The 18,241-nt window shown below is 41.9% G+C and overlaps 1 protein-coding gene across 3 annotated transcripts in view; it reads left to right on the top strand.

Moving 5' to 3' along the window:
- The window catches only part of LOC117740230, a 57,866-nt gene extending 42,882 nt beyond the window's left edge, over positions 1–14,984 (top strand). For 2 of the 3 annotated variants that reach the window (XM_034546489.1, XM_034546488.1), the window contains exons 3-4: positions 11,734–12,140; positions 12,654–14,984. In XM_034546489.1, coding sequence (XP_034402380.1) covers positions 11,827–12,140; positions 12,654–13,119 — 780 coding nt within the window. In that variant the 5' untranslated portion in view covers positions 11,734–11,826 and the 3' untranslated portion in view covers positions 13,120–14,984. Of the gene's footprint in view, positions 1–11,149; positions 11,253–11,733; positions 12,141–12,653 lie in introns of those variants that run through there. The other variant, XM_034546490.1, reaches the window with a different exon arrangement.
- Positions 14,985–18,241: the final 3,257 nt, after the last annotated feature.

Genomic DNA, 18,241 nt, shown 5'->3' with positions numbered 1-18,241 from the left:
TCTTTAACATTTGCTGACAAAATTATCCATTTCTTTTTCCTCTCTCATACAGAAAGTGGGGATTTTAAATTGCATTCATTCTAACGGCTCCCACTCCGCCACTTTGTGTAGACATCATCGGAGGAGGTGGAGGAGGAGGAGCACACATCTAAAATTAACACCTAGGATGCATTCAGAGAAAATGATTGAGTTTGCTCCCAAACATTCTGTAATCACTCTGCTTTTTGGACTGTCTCTTCCCGTGTCCTCATGCTGCTCTCGGTGAGACAAAAGCCGGTATGTCTCCTTTCAGCAGGAGAGACGCCGTTAAAAGGATTAGAGAGGATGTTTTTTACTGCGCGTAGTATGCGGTGAGGTGATATGTTTATGCTCTTTTTTTGTGGCTTATAACGCTATATTCAGATTAGTTCTCCTATCGTGTTTATACACACACAGATGGGCATCTTTTTTTTTTTTGCAGCTGAACTGATTTGGACCTCTCTGAAGAGGCTGTTGGCACGCAGTGACACATCCGAAAGCTCTGTTCCAAAACATCCCCCAAGCTTTACACCCTCTGGTGCGCTGAAGTCAGGGCAAGAGCCAACGGTGCCCTGACAGAGACAGACTGAAAGTAGGCAGAGTGGACGTGACATCTTTGTCATGCATGCATATATGGATTGTAATATATGTATTTGTGACCATAGCATGCTGTACGTTACTCTGTCATTTGTTGGTTTTGTCCTGGGAAAAACTGTAAAAAAAACAACTTTTGAAGTTGCTGCCTGCTTCTGGGTAGACGGTTAAAAAAAAAAGTGGCGCTTTAGTTTTTCCCCTTCAACCTTTGTGAACAAATCATCGTGTGTGTGTGTGTGTGTGTTACTGCATAGAAAGAAGGTGCCACCGGCGTGACTGAAAGTGCCACTGAAGTGATGAAAGTCATGAGTCAGATCCGCAGAGAGCCATTTGATTCAGAGCTTTTCAGGTAATTCACGGAGAGGGATGCGTCGGGCTGGTGACTGCAGGTCGGTAGACAGCCCACCTCGGTGATACGCAGACATACGGTAGATGGTTGTTGGAAGTGATTTAATGTTATACGTTGTGTGTGTGTGTGTGTGTGTGTGTGTGTGTTTTAATTTAACCGCAAACTTTTGTTCTTTAGATTGAACTCTGTTATTTTTATTCGCATGTTTTCATGTGCTTTTTTTGGCGGTTTCCATTTTACTAATTCGAATTGCATACCAAGCGGTATTATGAGCTCACTCAATCATATCACAGTCTTCATCAGACTATGGGGTTAAATAGATATTCATCAGTTTGACCATGACATTTCAGGTCTTTTCGTCTGCTCAGAAAAATGGAAAGTTTGAACATCTACAAACGTCATCCACTAATGACAACCATGTGATATGGTCAAAAGCTCTGGGACAATTAGACCTTGACCTTGAGCATGAAGGTTCATTCTTAACCAGGGGAACAGTTTGAGTTTAGATTGTTTCACCTCTCTGCTGTTTACAAGGTCATGAACACAACTTGTATTTGTTAAGACTGAACCAGACACCCTTAACATAAAATCTGTCCAAAGGGCACCATGACAATAATTCAAACTCTCACCCCTACATCACCACCATGAATATGGAAATGAGCTTTTGAATTATAAAGTCCATTGAACCAAAGCTTAATGAGTGTGAAGCATTTATAAAGCATTTGGTTAGAGACTAATGAAAGCCTTTTAACCCACGTCTCATCTCCACATTCACGCCAAACCAGGTCTGACACTAACGTCCACTTGGAATCACGAGGCGTGAAAAGTGATCCTAAAGTACACGTTCAGAGCTCGAAGTGTTGAACAAGTTGCGGAAGTTAAACTTCTAAAAGAGTTGTGAAGTGTAAAAATGTGGACTGTGGCCATACATACAAGTAAAGGAAAATGCCAGACGGTTGCCTCCGCGAGCTCCATTAACTCCTAATAATGTACACCGTGTAGGGCATTATCCCGTTTAAACTGCGGTCAGGGGAAAACAATTGACTATTGTTAGTTTTTATTTTCATACGTTTTTCCAGAGGCCATGCACTCCTGGAACAATTGTTACCATCTCACAAGGTCCTCATGCAATGCAAACGTTCACTGCTCCAGTTAATAGAACAGACCGTATAGATACGACTTGGCAACAGCAGATATTTCTAATCAGCTCAGTTCCTAGAACCATTTGACTCAGTTACGAGCCAGAAAGTTAACGTTATGCTCGCAAGAATCAAAGTGAATAACATTGCAAACGGTTGACAAACAGTAAATATAAATTATATAATGCACCATCCTGCTTGTTAGCGATTTGTTCACTTGCCACACAGTTCACCAACCAGCTCAGCGAGTCTTTCTTTCTTTTTCTTTCTTTTTAATTACATTGGACCAAACTATGAAAGTCCCAAACCATAATTACTTTTAGCACTGGTATTCCTGTTTCAATATTTGTATATTTTTTTTTTAACTGCTTTGAAGAGATGTTGATCCTGAAAATTACTTAATTAAGATTGTCATACTGTGGTAGTTCACATTTCCCACACTTTAACACAGGTGATGCACATATAGGCCTTTTCTCCTCCAATGACTGCTCAATTTGTGTAGAGGTTTGTTAACCTGGTCATCTTCTACGAAGGATCCTTTGAGATCCTGAGATTCACGCCACATTAAATCTGATCATTTTTATCAGGTTTGGTTGGCAACAATATCCTGCAGTTTTTAAGCCCCAAGATGTTTAATCTCAAAGGGTCTTCAAAGGCAGACTTTTCAATGTTGTGCGATAGAAGATAAACCCCATCTTTTCAAGGTGACCATATCGTCTGCAAAACTTGCAGACTGCCACCTACGAGCGAATGAAGACAACAGTACTTGACCAAATAGGCAATCAAAATGAAATAACTTGCGCTATTGTCTTTGTCCTTGTTTTCTGTGTCTTATTGTTTACACCAGAGCACTGAAGGAACGTGATTCCATTACCCTGTATACTGAATGGAATAAATGCCAATCAATTCTGCTTTAAACCTCTTTCATTTTGTTTCTCATCTTCGGATGTGATGACCAGAGCAGCCTCTTTGGGACATTAGCTGTGTGTGTGTGTGTGTGTGTGTGCGTGTGTGTGTGTGTTTGTGTGTTGGCTTTGGAAGGTGAACCTCTTCAGTCCTCCCTAGTGTTCTCTGTCTGACACGGAGACGCATTAAACGGCAGCACCAATTTCCAATGATTGCAATCAAGAGTCCTAAACAACTCGTCTTCTGTCCTCTACTTGTCTGTTAGGACCGTGTGCTGTGAATGTGTTGTTCCTCTGTGCGGGGAGGAGAGAGCCGGGTGATCAGAGATGGACTCTTCAATGCTGTGCTGATGTCCGCATGTCAGACAATTAACGGAAACAAACTATTATATCTACATCTTCCTTTGTTATTTCATCCATCTTTCACATATGAAAATTCTAAACTCATAAAAAAAGAGAGATGAGGGTGCAATGTGTGACAGTTCTTAATTATGGAAAGCAGGTTGTGAACATGTCTGTATTGACACAAATATGTAGGATCAATGTCCACCTATGAGTTGTTTCACATCTCATCTGTCTTGCTCTGTTACCTTGTGGCATTACCTTAAATGTTTCATTATTTGCTGTTGATTACATCGATAAATGGATGGATGGAACATTTTGGGAACTATTATTATTTTTGGCAAAAGTAAGATGAGATGTATACAATCTCATATATCACAGCCTGGGAGGCTGTTAGCTTAGCATAAGCTAACCTGAAACAGCCAGCCTGGCTAATAAAATCTCTAAAGATCGCTAATTAACACATTATATCTTGTCTGGTCATTTTATATAAACACTATGATGCTAAGTTGATGTAGTGTGTGTTTTAAATGTATAATGTAACACTTTTCTACAGATTAAGCAAATGACATATCATATAAAGTATATTAATTAATGAGATTTATGGCAGATTAATTATTTCCGGCGTATACCAAGTCAGCTGCTTACTCAAATAATTGTGAGGATACAATCTTTCAATTAATCAATAAGGAAAATAATTAGTTTCAGCCCCTATACAGGAGAAGTGGTAATTCCATAATCCTTCTGCGCTCCTAAAACACGCAGCTGTCTCTACACTGGGTGCTAAGAGATGAAACTAAATATCGATATCTCACTGCCGGTAAGACAGCAAATCAGTGAATTTCCCAAAATGTCGGGAGGTGCTTTTAGATGGAAGACATTTAGCTTGAAGTGTGTTCGTGAGGCTTCAGAATGGTGCCGCCCTGACGGCTGGTATGAGTGCAGGACTGACTGAGAATGAATCTGGACAGCTGAGCGACCGCGGGGCAGCCCCGGCCGAGGGTCGTCGTCTGATGACCTTGTGCTGTGTGCCGCGGAAAGCTGATCTGACAGCGCGTGGCCCCGGGGCCCCAGACACACATGTGGGGAGCGCAGATCGCCACCAGGACTCAGGCTGACTGATGGTCAGACGTGGTGTCAGGAGGACTGTGAGGCGTTGTGCCGTTAACAACGGCGCTTTGCACCTCAATTAAACAATTAGCGCTCGCTTTTGAAAAATCGCCAGTGAGGAGTCGCGACTGTGACGCATTCGGTCCGGGTCGAGACTTCAGTCAGTGTTGAGAGGTCCGGGAGCGAGATATTGAGCTTGTGAGGCGTTAGCCCTGACTGACTGTCCATCAACTACAGAACAGTCGCCAGATGAGAAGATATAGGGCCAAAAACTGGCTCCGATGAAAGGACACAACCCATTTTCTTATCTTAACGCCACTGTGAAGGCAGCATTGCTCTTTGTGTGTATCACTGCTGAATACTTCTATTGCACAATGACAGGCAGTCCTGATCATATATGATGTATTTTATAGTTTTTAATTTTCTTTTCGTCTATTCTTTGCAATTCTTTCTTCACCCGGCTGCTACCACTGAGGACTCTGAGGTCCTGTTCACACACATGACATCAAATGGAATTTACATTTTATATAAACACATAATACACGTTAGATTTTTAAAGATGAATCTAATCATTTTTGGGTACATTTCTTAAAATGATCTTTTTAATGCAGACACGCAATAGATTACAATTATGGGGATTTATTATCCTCCAATAGAATGGCATACCATTAAAGAGAAACATCACTTTCTTGTGGGGAAATGTTTTGTTGAATTCATGAATAAAATGTTACATTTAAAAAATAGGATGTTTTAAAATATTCTTTAAAAAGTGCTGTCACCGTTACTCACATGGAGCAACCACAGGTGGAGTGAGTCGCTAAAATAAAGAACTATTATTAAATATTATGCAGCCAAGATAAATTATGCAGCAACTGAATAACATCTGTTTTCATGTAGCTGCACTTTACAACAGCAGTCCTGAAGGAACAGTTCAACATCCTGGTCCCGCACATGGCCGTGCAACAACCACACAATGTTATTACATTACTTCAATGTTGTTTTTCATTTCGTTTTTTTGTCTAGTTGCCAGAGACGAAAATATTCTAATTAGCGTGTTGGACGCTGGAACACATTGAGGGACGTGGGACCAACTCAACAAAGCACCAGTTATTGAGAGGGTGCCCACTCGATCACCCTGTAGACTCGCTTGCACTCTAACGCACACACACATTTATATTGAGACCTTTTTTGAGTAAGACAAAGGTCAAAGGACGTCATAAAAAAGTTTCTTATCCCAGTAATTAGTGGCTAATTGTAAGTCTGGTGTAACTAAATAAACAGCGATGGAGGTTGGACAGCTGAGCGGGCCATGGCTTTCAGATGGAACTGCGTATTTGAGTCGGTGGTGCCAGCCACGGTCAGCACGAAAGAATAGTGACGCCTTATCTAAGGGTCCAGTAGATTTATGGTCTCCTGCTGGCCCAGAGTCAGGACTAAACACGGTGAGGCTGCGTTTCAGTTTTATGCTAAAATCTGGAACAGTCTTCCAGAAGATGTGAGACAGGCCTCAACTCTGACAATGTTTAAATCCAGCCTGAAAACAGTTCTATTTGACAACTGAAAGTATTTTAACTTTGCTTTTAATATAATTAATTAATGATTATTTTTATGTTTTTATGGTATTATTTGCCTTTTTTGTAATTTTATGTAGCTGTAAAGCACTTTGAATTGCCTTGTGTACAAATTGTGCTCTATAAATAAACGTGCCTTGCCTTATGCAGCACAGCCCACTGCAGGGCCGAGTGGTGGATGAAGACATTGTTTAACGTGAACACTGGCAGACGAGCTAGCTAGGAGAAATCCATTGTTGGTTTGTGTTGGCAATAAACAGAATATAATTAGCTAAATTTTGTAACCAGCAATGTATCGTACTGTAATTGCTCCTCTTAAGTGTGGGCCAGCACAGAGCAGACGTCTGGAAGCAACAAAGAAAAATATATTCATTAAATTGGAATGCGCTTTTCAATGATTAGGATTCACATCAAAAACGTCTCTTGATCCCTTTGTTCAATATAAACATCATATGAGCAATGAATCTAATAACAGTCTTCCTGATCAAGAATCATCTAGCTATGTTTTGATTAAGAAGTTTAAATGTATACATCCCATCTATCGCACATTTTGACTCGAATGGTTTTAGCCCTCAGCTGCTTGCTCTGTGCTTCGTTATTGAGCTCCACATTAACGGAACACTTTGCTCCTGAGCTGTCGGAGTTCCAGCAATGGGTTCAATTTCCTGATTAATGTAACGGATGCATCACAGAGTTTCTCTATCTACACATTCTCCATCTATGAACTGGACTTGATATTATTGACCATTAAACACCTCAGTCCCTGCTGCAGTAGTCGTTGCAGCGTGCCAGGGTGGATGCTTTTTTCGGGTGGAATTTCCATAGTAAAGTCACGTTACCCTCTCACGGTGGACTTGACAGATGAGGCCTAATCACTCCTTTGAGACTTAAAAGAAATAAGCGTACGCTTGGATTGAGTCTTCTTTTATGCAAAATACAGTTCCATTAATGCATGTGTCAGATTTTGCATGCATTTCAGAATAAATGTCATAGTTGGATATTGCTTTCGAAACCCGCATAGAGATCACTTTTTGTTTTTTAAGAAAATATAGTTGATACGAACAAAGCCTTACGCCTTCATAACAGCAGCGATAGATGAGAATGGGTAATAGCATTATACAAAAGATCAAGGGTTCATTTTTGTCTCGTCGTATTTGACCATTAAATGGTATGAACACCAAAAAGCACATAGTTCATTTATTTTCTGTAACTTTTATGAAGATCCTACTTTTCTCCACACTTCCACTCCTTTTCTTTGTTCTTAAAATTGTCACTTTTAACTCTTAGGCATATAACTATTAATGATAAAAAAACAAATGTCATATACATTAAACAATACAGAGTACATAACTGCAGTGTTCTCAATGCCAGCTATGGTACTGAATCACAATATGCGAATGTGAGACTGGTTAGCAAGACTACAATAAAACTAAAGAAGAAACCATAAATATGTTTTTGATTGACACACAGACAGAAAACTCTTTTCTGTTCTGACAAGAAGAAAACAACATTGGGGAAATGCAAGATGTGCTTGTAAAACAGAATATTCTCAATTTAAAGGTTCAAGTATTAGCTCTTTTTTTCTGGAACATTCAATCGCTTGTTGTGGTCTTCATTGATGAACGGATGGCTCAGGAGTCCTGTCTTTAGAGCGTATGAGCTGAGCTCTTCAGGTACTTCCGGTCAGTGCTGACTCGTACCTTTTAAGGAAAGATGGTCTCACAGCTACCCTAGGTTGTCCCAATGGCAACACATTCTCACACCAATGTGTCCCATAACGTAGCTTGGTCACTGGCACAGAGCCTCAAACTATGAAGCTCCACATACCCCTCTAGTGTCAGTGTTGGTGTCAATACACACAAAGTACATCCATAGTGCTTTTTCAAAATAAACTTCCATCTTCACAGGAAGTTCAGGTTTAGGGGACACGGACACAGGTTTAGGGGACACTCAGCTATATAGTGTATATAATTAATTATTTTTGAAGTCGCATTTACAAATCCATTTACCACTTTAGCTCCACAGAAAGTGCCATGCATTTATTATTAAACAGCACATTTGGGCAGCCCGTCTGTCTACTACGTTTTTGGTGACGTTATATTGGCTATCCGTGAATGCCTTTTTTTTTTTTTGTCTATTCAACCTGCTTTCACATTCAGAAAGGGACGTTGTGTCAGCAGCTCTCAATCAACATCAGCTGCGGAGCAGAATAGAAACCTGTACTTAATATGGATTGGTCACATCTGGCCAATATGTGATCCTCTTTAAAAGACCGTACCAACGGGTCAAATCGTGCAAGCCTCAAAGCCACATTTCCTATTAACAACATAAAGCTGTTGTATAACCAAACATTGATTTATTCGTGATTTAACGTCCATGCGCCCGCATAGACGGTCTATTATGTAATTAAATGCTCACAAGCTACATTTCACGTCTCTTCCCCCACACTCTCTTCTACCTAAAGACTTGCAAGAGTGTTTGCAGTGAGCGGGATGTAGTGAACAGCTTTGTATTTGACAGTGGACGTCCAGTCAAAGAGCACTCCCGGGTTGTCTTTAGTCATACGCACCGAAAAAAACAACTAAAGTCCAATCACTGAACTCCTACTTCAACCACCCGCATCAGCCTGTCGGAGCAAGCAGCTCCACACATTAGCTCTTCACGTGAAGAGCTCATGAATAGATTGATCATCATTAAGCAGACGAGTCTCTCAACTGCTTTTCAAATCACGCCGTCTTAAATATGCACACAATCAATGTTAGAGCCTCATCTTCATCCTCCTCAATAACAGCATCATCATCCTTCTCTTCGTTATTACTGTCACAATCATCCTCATCTGCATTGCCATTTTCATTTTCACTTTCATCGTCCTCCTCCTCCTCCTCGTCAACATCATCATTACTTCGCGAGCCTCGTCATTGCCTTCATCCTTTTTATTGTGTTTTCATTGTCGCCACATCGTCATCATCACACAAACAAATTAATCCCGAACATTAGTAATACAACACACGTAAAACGAATAAATGCCAGTAAGCATTCTTTTGGGATCTGGTGGTCACAAAAACTAAGAAACCTGGATAAATATGGTTGTTTGTGAGATGTATAGATTGCATGTTGAAACACTTTTGTAAATATCAGGATTTCTGCTTGGTGGGCCCGTTGGGAGTGTGTCTATTTGCCCCGTGCCGATAGTCACACAGCAGCTATTTGGCTATTTTAACCCGGCCAAGTTGAAAATGCTACTTAATTCAGCAATTGTTAACTAGCTGAAAGGCTTTTGCCACAAGTATCTAAGAGACTATGGATGAAAGAGTCAAACTCAACATTTTCTCCCTGGAGAAGCTTGTTTTACAATCAGTTGACTTCTTATTTTAAATTGTTTTATTATCATCAGTTTTGAGTAAATGGTAAATGGACCCGTACTTGTGTAGCGCTTTTCCAGTCTTCGGCCACTCAAAGCGCTTTAACACTACATGACATCATTCACCCATTCACACCCATTCATACACTGATGGCAGTGGATATGCTTCCACCTGCACATCAGCAGTAACTAACATTCACACACCGTCGGCAGCTACGGGAGCAATGTTGGGGTTAAGTCACAGTTTGGTTAGATTTAGACAACAACACGACTTAGGTTAGGTACCAATAAATGCAGATGCTCGTGTGAACAGCGTCTGCATTTATTTACTAAAATGTAGCTCCAATAAGGAATAGCTCGTACGTTGAGTGTAACGTAAGCGAGTGTGCGCTCGAATGTTATAGCTGTGAACGTAGCAGTGCAGTGTGTGTACAGTTTAGCCTTTTTGTCTCTGAATATATGCTCCAATTCCTCAAGCTGACCTTTTAAGGTTGACCAGCTATTCCCATGTGAGTGACAAGCCGCTCCTCCCAGTACTCACTGGTGTTGTGAAAATAAGGAATTCTAGCTGCTCGTCTCTCCAGCTGCTATAGTGGTTTAACATATAGCGTATGGGGAAGATGACAAAGACTGCAAGAACCCTGGACACAAGATGTTCCTTTTCTTTTGTCCATCCCTTGTTCTCATGACCCTATACCCAAAAACCTGAACTTGAAAAGCCATTAAGAATAAATAAACTAATTGAAGGTATCAGAATGAAAACACTTGTTCCTATTATCGTCTCAGTGGTTTTAAGAAGCGGTATGGGTCCAGAATCCCTTTCTAGCAGGTTGTCTGGGCGGATCACCTCCCTCCTCCGTACTACAATTGGGCTTCTGATAACAGATCTTTTTAATATTACTCTCTTCTCCAATATCAGAGGATTGTGCGTGTGCCAGGCAGGGATATTGAGTGAGAGCTAAGAGTGTCTCCCTTTCGGCTTTGGCCCGCCATCAAAACTTATTAGACAGATAAATGAGAGCCGGGCTTGCGTCGGAGCGGGCCTCTTTCTGTTCCCACGTGTCATTTATTCGTCCCCTGAATACTGGCTCGATCAGATAGCGGGCCAGCCTTTCACGGCTGCCACCATCGCTCTGCATCCGTTGACCTGCAGTGGCACAGATGGGGACTGATGTGGGCTGCATCGGTGCCACTGAAACAGCCGTTTCCCTTTCACTTTGAAACTGCTTTTGTTCAATGTGTTCGTACCCCCCCCCCCCCCCCCCCCCTCCTCAGATAATGCTCCGATCTGAAGGTCAGATCTGTATGTGTGGCTCTACTACTCTATAGATGCTATTAGGTGTTTTGCTCAACGCAAGACTTCTTTTTTGTAGCCCAAGTTGTTGGCTTTCATCTCAATTTGCTTTTTTATCGTACATTGATGGATGATGTGCATTGATATTAGAGCGGGCATTAGAGCTTGTCTGAAAAGACTTGCCTCATAATGAGTTTCTCTTTTCCGAGCAGAACCGCTGTACGCTTATCTTAGTTTGTGTGCGCTCACGTGTGTCTTTCCTTCAACCCCACACAACTCAAAATGTAGTCCTTGGGGTGGGGGGTGGAGGGGGGGGAGACATCCTTGACCAGTTTCCTGTATCCATGGCGATAGGAAGTGCTCTCCAATCACGTCTCTGTATGCTGTGTGAGGGAAGTGCACTGTTTCCTGCTGTTTTCACTGGCTTCCTCCCATTGGTGTTTGCTTGGCAAGGACCATTTGGTCCTGGAAAGCCACTCAGTTCTTGACCAGCTCTCTTATTGTGTTCAGTGATTCTATTTTGTTGCACTTTGAATGTACCGACTACAACGCCATCACATTTCAATGAAGTAAGTTTCAATTTCTGTAGTATTTTCAGAAAATTACTTTTTCAAGACGGGTAGAATTCTGTTTCCTGTCTTACATTTTTTTTCCACTTGAAGATCGATACACTCATGACGAACAATCACAGTTAAATTGAAATAAACTTAGATTATTAGCCATTTAGTGCGTGGTTGTTCATAAAATCAGGATAATTGAGGTACTTTGTGGCCTAGCGATGAACCCATCACTTTGAGAGTTTCAGATCAGTGTTAAGCTTTCCGGCCCACAACTTTACTGTTTTGATTTACACTCCCTGCTCTCACAGTGTTGTTTTCAACCACAGCAGGCATCTGTTTACAGACAAAAAGCTCGAAAACCTCACTGTACACTACCTTCTCAGCACCTGTGACCAAACAGACAAAGTTAAACGACACAAAAGCCACATTCGTCTTATGTTAGACTTCATTTCAAGACATGCAGTGATCGGATGCCTCTTTTTCGTTACAGAGCATCCGACACTAAAAGCCTTCCTCGGAGACTTCTCATTGTGAGTGTGTGACATCAAACGACATTTCATCCCCTGGATCAAACCTGGCAGCGATGCCGGTTGGTCATCAGGCAACCGGCAGCACCTCTCTCCAGATCCCTCCCCAGCCTGAGACGGCTGTGCTCAGGAGCCGGCACCCAATCCTGCTGGACACCCACCGGCCCTACTTGGTCCAGGACATCATCAATCCTAAGCGAGGAATGGAGGGGCCCCTGCAGACACCGCAGCCCCCCAGGACCTGCAGCTCACCCGGACCTGCTGGGAAGTCATGCTGGAGCTTGGACGCGAGGGTGGCCGTGCTTCTGGTGACTCTGGCTGCAGCTTTAATTCTGCTGCTGCTGTACAAACTCTTACAGCTGAGACACAGGTGTGTGCATGTCGTGGAACAATATGTGATGTAACAAACCAACCTGATCCACATCCCCTGAGATCAAATGCCTTCTGCTGTTCACGCCCTCTTTACTGTTTTCTTCATAGCTTTTTGAAAATGTAATCAAAGAATAATTCATGTCTGATGGGCTTGCAGTGGTAACTTCCAGGCACTAAAACATGGGCTCTATGGTTGAGAGACGTGGCGTTATTAATATAGCAGTTAACTTGTGAGTGACAGGTTGTTGTTGTCCTGTCTCGGTGTTGTCTGGGTTTTCAGTGTGTTTTGGGCTTCATGAAAGTTAATTGTAGCATTTTGGTTGCCAAAAAAGTTCTTATTAAGCGCTTGGTTGCATTAAGCTCCACCCTCTCGTATCACTTCTGGTTGCAAAAAAAACAAGACGGTCACAAAATGCTGAACTCAAGGCTTCAAAACCAAGACTACAGTCTGTGGGTTGAATAACAGAAAACCCAACAATAACTTGTGTCTGACTTGTGTTGTGTCCTGCAGACTGATGTTGGCCAGGGCGAGCCACGCGCTTGAGTACTACAGCTTCTACCACTCCGCCACCTACACACTCAAACACGCAGCGTCGTGTCATGACCTGCCAACCAAGGAAGGGGCAGTCCCTGACGCTACCCCACCTGAGCAAACCGTGACCACGGTGAAACACGCAGTCATCGCCCCACTTCCACCGCCACCCGTGCATTCTCCACCCCCTCTGCCACTCCCCCCACATCCTGTCCTGCCTCCACCGCAGCGCCAGACTCCACCCACTCTTACTCTGACACCTCCCACCCTGGCCTTCCCTCTCCACCTGCCTGCGATCCACACCGCCCCGCCCAGCCCTCACCTGTCTTGGGGCGCCTGCTCAGATGCAGATGTGTACTCTCGGATCGGAGCTTTCCGACCCTCTAGGCTCTCCAGCCTCTCCAACCAATCGAAAGTCATCCTTTTTGAGCACTCATCTCTCTGACCTTTGAGGCGGAACATGCCAGAAGACTGTATAGTGATTATCAAAAAACACTATGCTGTGTATCCTTTAACCAGCTCTGGACTTTGTGCCAGACCTCTGCAAGAAAATTGCAGTCAGGAGCAAAACATCTGTATTTATGTTTTGCTCCATTGGAGAGTGGAGTTGTCTCCTAATTCCCAGTGGCAGTCCCACGGCGGGAGTTTCCTTTCCCGAAATGTTACAATCTCAGTCAAAACTTGTTCTCGTGGTATATAAGAAAGTTAATGCTGATATGCTGTGCCTTATAAGTGCTAATCACTGAGAGCCTCACCATCTCCAGTGTCATCTTCAGCATTTCGGTTTATATTGTCAATAGCAACATTGGGAACTGAATGTCCGTTACCAGTAGTTACTGGTCTGGTCCCAGTATGTCAAGGCCGATGTCCCCACGTGCTACAACCCCTCATACAGTAATTGCAGCGTTTGCTCTTCTGTTCAACGAATCACTTTCAGACCAAAATCGGTGAGGTTTACAACTGTTGCTCAAATGTCTTCTGAAGAGAGAACAGTTGTGACATTGGATGGATGCTAATGGTCTTCATGGTTTGCTTTGTTTCAAATTGGGTCAGAGGCTTTCTGGAGAACTTCAGCCGCAATACCGTGCATGCCGCCAATGTTTTTACCAACTTCATTTGATGAATTAGCTCAACGACCGGTTGTCAGCTCATTATTCGTAATAGTTGACATTCTGGAGGTGATTTAGATGAGAAGAAATTAGATGAGAAAGCTGCAAGCAGTTGCCAAGCAACCAATGAAGACTCCAGGAAGTTACTGGTCGTGGTTAAAAAATATTGCTCGGTACATAACCTTGTGTATCGGCAAACTATTATTTATATATATTATGTGTGTGTGTATTTTCTCAAAATGTCAAACTTTCCGGCGAGTCAGAAGACTGAACTCACAGATAGAAGCCCAGAAATGACGAAAGATGAGCTGATGAATTATGGAACGACACAGGACAGCGTCAGAGAAACCTGAAGTAAAGTTCATGAGGTGTGAACTCCTCCTGCATTCTGCAACTAAATAAACTTTCTCTCTGTGTAATGCCTCGCAGACAAATATATTATCTGTGACACAATCCTGACATTTGGTTTGTGGGTGTAACTTGCTTTTTGTATCCTTAAATGTTGATTATTTATATTCCGGAGCTATAACGTCTTCCTTTGCTCCGTGTAGGTATTTAAGGAGAGCCCATTGTTTACCCAAGTGGGAGGCATTTCCTCAGCCGGTTTTTCCTGTTTCACACCATGCTCTGTGTTTCCTCTGATTCTCTCTCTGCAGCTGTCTTACTTTTCATTTCCTTCACTAACGGTCTTATATTATGATTTAGAAGATTTATGCAAGCAATTGTCGCAATCTCAGGCATGAATTTTAAAATGGTACATGTGTCTCTTTAATACATTCAAAATCATAGTGCAAGGAATATGTAATTAGTACAAGAGCTGCATCTGAATAATTTGTTCCTTGGTGACCAGACTAAGACATTTACAGATTGATCATTCTCTAAAGTAGCCCGGTCGAAAAAACACGGGTAACATCTGTCTTTTGTTCATATGACAGCCTGAGCAGTGCCCCTAGGCCCCAACAAGCTGTTAAGTTAAATTTTCTTTATATTTCATAATGCGTTTCCAGCAAGGTTTTCATTTATAATTCAACAATAGTTTGTAAATTCAAGGAGGACGCACGTTGTTTTACTTGGCGCTTGTTAGTTGCTTTCCGCTGAAAACCGAGACTGTGTGTGCCATTCCTCCTTAGTCTGCATCACAGTCCGGTAGTGAGGCCACTGTCTCCACACTAAAAGCCAGTTAATTCAATCTGTTCATGGACTGCAGCACTGTCTCTTAATTGGTTGTAAGCTGAGCAGGAAAGACATTTTGTAACAATATACGGCCGTTGCAATTAAATAAAACAAGGCAAGGTCATGCAAGAATGAATGTGTTTCTGTCCTGGATCTGAATATTATTAATTTAGGGTTCTCAAATGTTATTTATCCATTTTAGAATGCTCATAGAAACTCTTCACAAAATATTGGGCCACTGTCATGGATCATGTTGGTTCCCGAAGAGCAGATGTATTACATTTTAAAATTCAACTTCTGCATATAGTATAACTTAAAGCTCCTCTTAGAACTGGTTTGTAACTCACTCACTCCCTCACTCACCCGTTCACATCTTGCCGTTTCTCCACCAGAGTGAGCTGTTCAGTCTACAGCTAAACGTGAGCCTTCTTTGGAGGGAGAATTCACCACCTGCGTGGTTAGGCTCAGCTGCAGAAGGGTGTGGGGGAGTGGAATAGGCCTAATTGGCCTCAGCTGCAGGGGATCAAGGCCTGAGTGACTCTGCCCTATATAAGGTGGATACAGATGGAGGTGGGAAAAGAGGAGCGCAGAGGCACAGTCTGCAGCCAATAAAGAATATTACAAAATATACTCATCCTTTGGTGCTGAGGGGGGGGGGAGAAACCTGCATGTGACAGCCAGGAGCCTGTTACACATCTGTCCTCTTCTCATCTCTGCAGCCTCAGTGAGAGGAAATTGTCATTTTTCCAATTTGCCCTTTGTGTGGTCACCCAAGACGGGTAGTGTATTTAATTTGACTATTGAGTTGGAACCATGGACGTAGTCATCGGAGTCACCTATTTGTTTGTGGCCTCCTGTTTTGGAGCCTGGAGTTCGGTGATTTCGCCATCTCCATCTTGAACTACTGCCATGTCTGTTTGTTTCTTTTGCAACCAATGAACTGAGTGACGTAGAGACACCGTATACTGCTCTGGTAGCGGCAGCGTCCTGTCAATCACAGTAAGCCCGCCCTTAAGCATACTCTGCTTTATGGTCTATCTTACTCTAAATTGGACCATAATTTACGCAATGAACATCATGCTGTATTGAAGAAGACTTGAAACAAACGATCGAGACCATAAACTCATGTCTACAATATTTACTGATACAGAATTCAAAACATATTTTCTGATCCTTATTCCATACACACACAGATATTATGTCTATCTGTTGTCATAATCAAAACAGCATAACATTTCTTTAGTTTCTTCACATTTGTCCCGTTTCTCTGTTTAATATGATAAACAACAGAATGAAGTTTACCTCATGTTAAGCTTGGTAAGGAGCTATTTCTTCGATCTGCTGAGTGACACAAGTCCATGAAACACAAGTAGCCTGTTACCCATCCTGCTAACGTTAGCTACTGACCACATCAAATACTTCACCTAAAGTTTGATGGTTCATGCTTTTATGATTGGCGTGTTTGGGAACAATGAGCCCCTGCGGTTAGTTACATATAACAGGCTTTGGACACAAACAATAGTAGGATCGATTCATTGGCGTTGGTCTTATTATATGATTTAGTGACAGAAAGAAAATGATAGAATATGTTCAGAGTTATCCTTTAACACAGTGATCTTAACAACAATCTGCATGATATTCAACCATAAGGGAAAGGCAATTCTCAGAGAATGTGGGAATCATGCAGTCACAAAACGGTTGAAAAACAGAACTAGACCTTTAACTTCAGAGACTCGGGAGTCAGATTCAAGGGACAGATGGAAAATGTCATGCATCCGTAATACCTCTGAGTGAGGACATCTGGAAATTGCTAGTTGCTTTTTTTTCCAAGTTACAGACCTCACTGTTTTCAAACGATGCTCTGCTTTGGACATTTTCAAATATTGTTTTATGATGTAAAATTCAGAATCTTGTTTTTCTATGTAGGAACTGACCACAAAGGGTTATTGAACAAATCTACTCGCTGTCTGTTTAGTAATCATAGTGCCCCCCACCACTACCCTCAGCAATTACATCAGCAGTGTTGTGAAAATATTATTAATGTCTATGCATTTGTGTATACTATATGAGTGTTGTAAACTATAACTAGACAGATAATGTCCAGCAAGATGACAACTTGTATGCCCCACTAGAGTCCCCTAGAGGCTGCTATATTCATCACACCCATGGTAGGGAGCTATATATGTTTTGGACAGAACAAACGTACCCATGATTTAGCTGTTCTCAAGGCGTGTTCAGCGACTCTAAGACACGATTGCTTATGTAATCAGTGGAAAGAGACAAATAGACACCATGTTGACCAGAGCCAGCGCAAATCGAGCTAAAGGCACACGTCAGCTCAAATAATGGTTCTCCTCTCAAGGCTTAATAAGTTAAATGAATTAACATACAGAGATGAGAGTAAAAAGGACAAAGACATGGGGAAAAATGCCCCAAAATAATTTGAGTTTCCGCCGTGAGTTACACAGTTGGCTGTTTGGGGCGAATGAACACAGACTGCAAAAACACTTAGTGGTCAATTTATTGTGAAATAATAATAATAAACTTATCCCCCTATTTATAAGCAGTATATGTAATAGATGTATAACACACTATACTGTGGATGTGAGCAGACACAAGCGTTGAAAATAGCAACCTCCTGTGGCCAGAAGTGCAAGTAAAACTTGTTGTAATGATATACAATGTATCAATTGTTGTCATACATTGAAGAAAATAAACTTAAAAGGTCCTTAACTACATAATAGTGTTTTATAAACTCTTTTTTTTAAATATGTATTTAATATTTATAAGCGCCAATTTTAGGGGTGTCACCAATTCACCACAAGCTTTTAAATGTGTATGAATTTGTGTATGTTTTTTTAAAAATAAGCAAAATAAGATAATTGAGACTATAAAATAATGTCATTTTTTAATTTGTCATAACTTTGCATCTCGTATGTATTTTCACCTGCAACTCGCTTTACGCCCCCGGTGACTGCAGCTGACACATTCAGCTGCAGAAGAGAAGAAACACCTGCAGTGGGTATGAAACGGCAAGACCACAAACACTGAGCCTCTCTTTTGACGTCTTACTTAAAATGAATGCAACAAACAAAGTGACATCACCGACAGCGGCTCCAGGTCGACTGGGGTCCGCTTCCGGGAGCCAAAAACAGACCACCCTTTAAGATTGAAGAGAGGACTTTGAAAGAAGTGGGATAGCGGCGTCTCAAAGAACAAAAACAATTGAAAATATATTTAGAAAATTGAAGTAGCTGAGCCGGACCACGGCCGCTGAAGTTCGGA

This window comes from Cyclopterus lumpus, chromosome 12 (genome assembly GCF_009769545.1).
Source record: "Cyclopterus lumpus isolate fCycLum1 chromosome 12, fCycLum1.pri, whole genome shotgun sequence".
Classification (NCBI taxonomy): Eukaryota; Metazoa; Chordata; class Actinopteri; order Perciformes; family Cyclopteridae; genus Cyclopterus; species Cyclopterus lumpus.
The sequence above is the reverse complement of the archived record's forward strand: the minus strand, read 5'-3'. Positions and strand labels throughout refer to the sequence as shown.